The sequence below is a fragment of the Colias croceus genome, chromosome 11 (genome assembly GCF_905220415.1).
Source record: "Colias croceus chromosome 11, ilColCroc2.1".
In the NCBI taxonomy this organism is placed as follows: Eukaryota; Metazoa; Arthropoda; class Insecta; order Lepidoptera; family Pieridae; genus Colias; species Colias croceus.
In genome coordinates, this window is record NC_059547.1 from 7,218,033 (window position 1) to 7,225,742 (window position 7,710).

General features: G+C 35.9%; 1 protein-coding gene across 1 annotated transcript in view; it reads right to left on the reverse strand.

Annotated features, from left to right (window-relative positions):
- The window catches only part of LOC123695596 (inactive rhomboid protein 2), a 90,624-nt gene extending 84,440 nt beyond the window's left edge, over nt 1-6,184 (reverse strand). The window contains exon 1 of the mRNA XM_045641496.1: nt 5,138-6,184. Within this exon, the coding sequence (XP_045497452.1) occupies nt 5,138-5,637 (500 nt within the window). The 5' untranslated portion in view covers nt 5,638-6,184. The remainder of the gene's footprint in view (nt 1-5,137) is intronic.
- Between the last annotated feature and the right edge of the window lie 1,526 nt (nt 6,185-7,710).

The window sequence follows — 7,710 nt, forward strand, 5'->3', positions numbered from 1 at the left end:
TTTAATTATGAATAAAATGTACAAAATATAATAACGAAGTGAATGAAAATTCGTTAAAAGCTACAATTTTTAAACTACTTTAAAATCCCAAGCTTAAAGTGGACTTAATGAGATTCTTGTTTTCAGACGACCACAAAAAATGGAAAATATTTGCTGTAAGAGGTCAACGTCCCTTGTAAATAAAACTGGCTTAACAAAATTGTGTTCTCATTTCTTGCTAAAATAAATTACTTCAAATCTCTTCATATTATAACTAATTAAAATATTTAAAACTTTAGTACGAAATGCCAAGAGAGTTTTCTGTGCACTTCAGAACAAAGAAAATATCCATACTCTACTTTCTCGGCTTCGTGAAAACGGTATGGTAAGGTGCGAAAAGAAAAATTTCTTTCTGTGTATGTATCATGCGAATCTTTCAGTGAATATTGAAATAAAAACAGATTTTGACAAAATACTACTACGACTAACTAATGCCTAAAAGTAGGTCTAAATTACGAAAATATTTTGTGGAAATGGGCCTCAAGGGAACCCCTTATCTTTCCCCTTATAAACACAAAAACTATATTTAGATATATGTAATAACTGTAATAGCTTTAATGTATATTAATCTTTGTTCAATGTCATAAAAGTATATATACTATTATTATATAAATAAATAGGTATATAATATATAAACACGTATGAAAAATCATGAATAGACGAAAATATAGTAATACAATATTGACGTTCAATTTAAGCAACTAACTCGGTGCTTAAGCGAAGTTCTTACAAATGGCGACTCTAAGCGAATGTAATTCATTTATCTTATTTATTTGCTTGCTTTCGTCCACATTACGATTTCACTAACACCATCTATAAATCACGCACCTTACTTCCTCACAGAAGCTTTCGCCATTAAGCCGTATTCTTACTTTATGTGCCTTCCATACAAAATTACTAATGTTACTTAGGTTTGCACGGATTAGGTTTTTCTTTTTAGTATAGTTTTGTATACTTAAGTAATACAATAATAATAATAAAAAAATCCAAGTCCCTACTGCAATATTTTCTTTCAATTATTTATTGAGCTTCAGTTAAATTTAGAAAAGTGTTCAATAAGTACTCACTATTGCACGCCTCATAAGCGAAGCGTTGAGGTGGGTACTACTGTCACTTCGCGCAAAACATCTGATTTTTCAAACTTAAAATGTCTTTATGTATCATACATTGCACTTGTAAGATAATACATACACACACATATTAAGAAAAAACACTATTTTTAACGTTCATGATATTTTTGATGTCATTTTTGTTATTTAAACTAGTTAAAAAACAGTTTAAAAAAGTTCTGTCTTGGACGTCCGTGTGTCTGTATGTGCGGATCCTTTTTCTTGTTAACACGATAGCGACCGAAATACTTTACTAATCGAGTCTTTTTTTTCTCTTACGCTTGAGTATGCTCAGGAATAGAACCCTTTCATTTTTCAGGGTCTGATTCGATGTGGTTTAATTGTTATTAAATAAACAAAAAAAATATCGACTTTTTTTTTTTTTTTTATAGTGTACTCAAAATTCACCATTATAAACTCGATTCTTTATACTATAAGCCAAGGTTTAAAAAAATAAGTTGGTAGTCAGTCCCTTAAACCTGCGCAGTTTCACATCTAGGTGGGGCCACAAGAAAAATAGCTCAATTATTACGGTACCGCTTTCTTTACTTTTCCAAATGTTTTATTTTATTTCATTTTTATATTTATAGTCACGTACTCTTTATAAATAATCAATTTTATTGTAAAGGATGAGATTATGAGGCGTGCACTTTTGGATTTTCCAAACTATTTTTTCTAAGTTCAGTCATAAATCATAATTGTTTCTGTTGTACGTAGAGCTTAAAATGTAGAGCTTTACAGTTCACATCATTCGTTTGAAAGTTTATTACAAACGGTCAAACAAAATATACTTATTAGTTCCGAATAATATCAACAAAAATTTAATGTCACGCAAGAACAATTAACAACAAACATTCTAAATTCGCGACAGTAAAAAATCAACTATTTCGGTAAATATAATCAACAAACCGAACGGTTTGTTAAGCGAACGATTCGTTTGGTTTATTTAGAGTATTTTGTTTATTGTATGATTGGTAATTATGAATCAATTTTTCATGTGTGAAACTGAACAAATATACGCGAACATTGCTATAGCTTAATCTGTATTGATTTGAGCTCCAAAGTTATGATTAATGACCCGGCTATAATAATAATCTATTATAATATGTTACATAAATTATAACTGGCTAGTGGCTTGTAACATTTCAACAATTAATAATAGCGTGTTTCATAATTCATTTTAGATTTTTGTTCAAAATCAGATAATGCGATTATTTAGATAAAGCTACATAAATAAATAAACTTTAGATTGATAAGTATTTTAAACCTGATAGCGTAGTAAAAAGGGAAATCGTGCGTGTAAACGAGTAATTGCCAGATCTATAAAAAAGTATAAATTTATTGAGAACATTGATTAAAACCACGCTTAACGTGGAATGATTATTATATACCAGATCTGTAGGCTATTGAATATCCTAGCAAGTAAATAAAATGCTCGATATTTCAGATTACTTTGCCTAAAGCGTTACAAGTTTCTAATAAAAATATTTTGTTGATGAAAATATGCTGATATTGGTTAAGAATACACAATAACTTGAATACATTTTATCAAATATCAAACAAGTTAGACAGAAGCAATGTAGCAATTCAATTGTTAATATTTAAAAGAAAACTACGAAAGAACAGAAATTACATCGTCAGGTGGAGCTCGACTCCGTTTCTTTCATCTAAATTTTTCTTTCGTAGTTTCAAAAACGTTCAAAATTGCAATTAAATTCTTCAAAGGTTAGAAAATTTACTTGATATTAAAAATCTGTTTTTACAAGAAAATTTCAATAAACACAAAGGTGACGTTATTCGCCTTTATACGAATATACTATACGCATTATAATTATGACAATACTGCTTACTTTTTGGAATCCTTAGCCATCTTATCGGTGTTCCTTTTTAGATTGTCACTAGAACATTCCACGTCACCACACAAAACACAAAACTTAAAACAAATTTAAACAATGGTCGTCACAACGTCACGAAAGCGCTACATTTCGTAAATTCAATCGTCAACTGGTATTGCAATTGACTTCCGTCGTTATCACTATGCTAGATATCTGATAAGAAACGGTTGTAGGGCAGATTAACTTCTTTGAACTTGTGTATTTGATATGACGTATCGTTTGACCTAGATGTAGTGTATCATAGCTGTATCAATTTCATGGTGATTACATTTATGAGATGTGATCAGATCACGATTTCTTTAGAGGAAAAATTACGTTACTATTTTGTGTAGGTACTAGTAATTTTAATCAATGCGGGGTATGAGTCTTTTCGAATGAAGTCATCTGATCTCTGGCTACAATAAGACATGACATAGTTACGAATAGGTTTAATTCATTCAATTATTTTGTTTTCAGATCTAGCGTCGTGTGGCCATAACTGAAAAGGAATCAAAAGAACACGTCTTTGTGTTGCTATTACGAGGAAAGAGAATCTTCAAGAAACCAATAACATTAGATGTCGACTGGTTGAGACTGACTGGCTGCTAAAATAACTTAATAAATGGAAAGTACTGAAAACATATCTGTAAAAACCTTTCAAGAATTCTACGAAGAGAGGCCGTTAAATTATATAGAAATTATACATTTATACGTATGGTTTTTAATCGCAAAATATCTTATGTTTATTACAAAATAAAATTTGCAGTCCATTCGGGTGCCTTTTGCATATTAGAAAAACCAGTCATTGATTTATTGTCAGCTCTCTTTGAAGCATGTTTCTTTTAGGCTCTTTAAATTATTATATCATAAGAACGCCAATTTGTATTATTAATGGAAACCTAAATATAAAGTTAAACAACATTTTAAACAAGTTTCAAACCCAATTATCATTATGAAACAAATAGATTTACAATGGAAACAAGTTCCGTAATTACAAATAGACTTATTGATATTAAAAGCACTGTTTTTGTTTGAATCATTAATTGTTGTGCGACTTTGTCCAAATTTCGTGAGTTTTATGTATTTTGCTTATAACTTTATGCCTTTGAAATACGCATTGAACAGAAAGACTGATTATTTCTCTATAATTCAAACGAATTTTCATGCGGAAAACGACATTTTTCCTTAATTAATACGTAAAATGAATGTTCACAGATGTGAAAGATTTTTAAAAGGAAAACGTGTACAATAACAGTTACCTATAAACCATACAATATATTTGCGTTTCTTTCTTAATTAAAAATACACAACATACCATTGAGAAATTGTAATATTAATTTAATAACTAATATTTATATATTTTCAGCATTTTGACGTTCTATACCAAAATATTAAATAGAAAAATAGACCACCTACTAGCCTGACTGCAAGTACCATAAAGAGGATTAACAAAACGCCGCAAGCCTCGTTAGTAACAGCCAACTCATCAATCAAACGTTATCAATTCGAGCCACAAAATATTGGCCAATTAGAACAATTCGCCTTCTGCCATCACTGTATGTCGCTCGGACCCTTTCAACCCTTACATTTAATTTATTTTTATGGCAGCCGGACTGCGTACTTAGATTAATGTAACGATTTTCTTTGATTTTCCAGATTTTATTGATCTTGAGCTATTTTTGTTTTGTTGGTACATAATTAATTAATTTTGTGATACATGTATCTTTGTTCTTATGCTGTTTGGTATTTTTAATAATTTTTATATCTTAATCTTATCTTAATAATATATATAAATCTCGTGTCACAATGTTTGTCCTCAATGGACTCCTAAACCACTTAACCGATTGTAATAAAATTCGCACACCATGAGCAGTTCGATCCAACTTGAGAGATAGGATAGTTTAAATCTCAAATCGTTGTAGAGAAAGCGGGCGAAGCCGCGGGCGGTAAGCTAGTATTGGCCAATAAATTATTAAGCAATGTTATATTTTTATGTACCTACATACTGATTGGTATACGTGCGAATGTACCAAGTTGGAACGATATGATTTGTACCTAGTTAGACCGATAAGAACAAAGATACATATTTTAAAAGTTTTAACATGTTGGACTTACCAGTCATGTGCTTGTTGGTTCCTCCTGCGAGCCTGAACGCAGCACGGAGGTTCTTGTGGGTCGCAGAGTTGTAGAGCAGGTGGAGGTGGCGGCGGAGGCGTGCAGGCCAGACGTCTCGCGGCCGCAGCGCCCACGTAGTCCACATAGCGAGTCGGCGGCGGCGAGCCACCAATGTCTTCGCGACACGCTGGCCCGCAGCACTTCCGAGCCGTCGGCGGAGGTCGACACGCCAAGCCGCAGTACACGGGCGGCGGAGGCCGCACCGGCGCCGGTGGTCGCGGCACATATCGCTCCACGGGCACGTGCGCCGCTGGGGGCACGTAGCGGGGCCTGCGGGCCCTCTCCGCTTCTACACTCCGGCGCACCCGCCGCGGCGACGCCGAGAACCGGTCCGGCAGCGGCGCGGGCGGCGGCGGGCTTAGGCGTTCCGGCGGCGCCACGCTGAACGCGCCCACCGTTGGGAAGCGTTCGCACGGGGAACGCGCGTACTCTTCGCCCATGGCGCGCGGTCAACCGGGCCCGCCGCCGCCCGCGCGCCCTACGCCCGTACGCACGCTGACTTACATGCCTTACGCACTCTTCGGCACTGTCACGAGACCGATACTCTGTTCCCGCACGAATTAGACGGCGCGATACTGAAATCCGCATTCACTTCGCGAGCGCCATCGCGCTCCGCCGGATCGATAGCGCGACGCGCTGCGGTCTCAGAGGGCGCACATCCTTCGATCTAGTCTGCATCGCATCTCTCCCTGTCCTCGTAAAATACGAAGAAAATGGATTATATTCTTGTTGGGCGAGGCGAAAGTGCGTCTTCGAGCAAGATGGCCGCTTTCATCATGTCTGCCTCGCGCCTGCGCGAGTATCACTTTGCGATGTTTGTTTTCACCAAAACTGAGAATTGCAACGATCGTTAAACACAATATGATCGAGATATGGGGTTTAAATTGCACTGATTATGGTAGAGAACAAAAGCGCGTGGTATCGTCTATGGTATCGCGTTACGGAGCTAAGTGTCACCGAGAGGACGTGGTGACGTGCGTCGCGGAACCTTTCGAGGTTGAGGACAGCGAGAAAAATAGCAGTGCGCGTGCGGGCGGCCCGCGGCGACGTCAGGGCGGTGCGCGTATCGACGTCGCAGCCGTCGCCCTGCGGTGCGCGGACCCGTCCGCGACTACATTCACGAGGCCCCTTTTCAAAACATTTATTGCCCATTGGATCAGGCAAACGGTTCACCTCATGTTGTTGTAATTGTTAGGTAACACGTTATGGTATCATGATGCTTTAAACAACATATGTAGCTGTAACTTCACTGAAAAATCTAAAACTTTCGTTCTGATCAATTACAACATTAAACCACTTGAAATCACGAAACTTGAAGAACATAACTAACACATTACATACGTTTGTACTATTCATTATCTCCAGTAATGGGTTTTCATGTAACTTTATTAAAATATTCCCTTTATTTTATGGCGTTATACAATATTTTAGCAAAACTCTACCTTACTCTCACAATATTGTACTAGATCTAAATCATCAGTTTATTTAATCACATTATAGATAAAACAATTAACAGCGCCATTATCGTCAATCAAACATGAGCCGATACTGATCCAATTTCTATAATAAACTAAAATCTCTTAATTTATTCTAAGCAATTTCTATTCACATTTTTCTGTACACTATGAGCTGATAGTAATCCTATAAAGCAATGTATCTTTGAAGATTATAATATAAAATTTATGTTCGGAAGAAAGAATCGAGAACGTTCAAGAACAAACACAGATAAAGGTTAAAAAGGTGACATATAAAACGTTTTAAATGACCGCATAAATACGAACCATTTTAAATCCTCCCGTCCCCATCTCGTATTAAGTATGTAGATATTTGCGAACCTTTTGTAGGTGTTCAAAGCTCTCGAGTTATTCGATGTTCATGTCAGTCAACATATTCGTGTATCGTGTGAATCGCTGACATATTCTGTGTGATACCTCACGTAGATGGTAATAACGTTTCACATTATGTATTGATGATTGCATTATGTATGTAAATAAGTAGTACCAAATTTGGGTGAACATTGGGTCATACTGAATTCTCAATATTAAAAATGTCGCTTGTGATGCTTACAAATAAAGATTCACGACGCACTGACACCAAAAACGAAATCTAATTAGTAACCAAACTTCAGGAAATTATCAGGACCATATCACATAGACGACTTCTATTTCACCAGACTTATTCTCTTGGTATTATTAATGGCCATTGGCCATATATGACTATTTCTTTACTGTTTCACATATAATATCACACTTGACTAGCAGTTGGCTCCATCTGCGCCGTGGTACATAATATACCTCACTAATAGCACCCCTAGATCACTTAGGTACATCACCAACGGGTCAGTAGTTCCTTAGATTAGCGCATTCAAACAAACAAACTCTCCAGCTTTACATGATTGATAGCGTAAAAAAAAGTGTTGATACAATGAACATGCTCAATTATTCAATATAGCCATCATCCGCACATCATGCACGCACTAAATATACCTAATACATATTCTGTATTCTCCATAA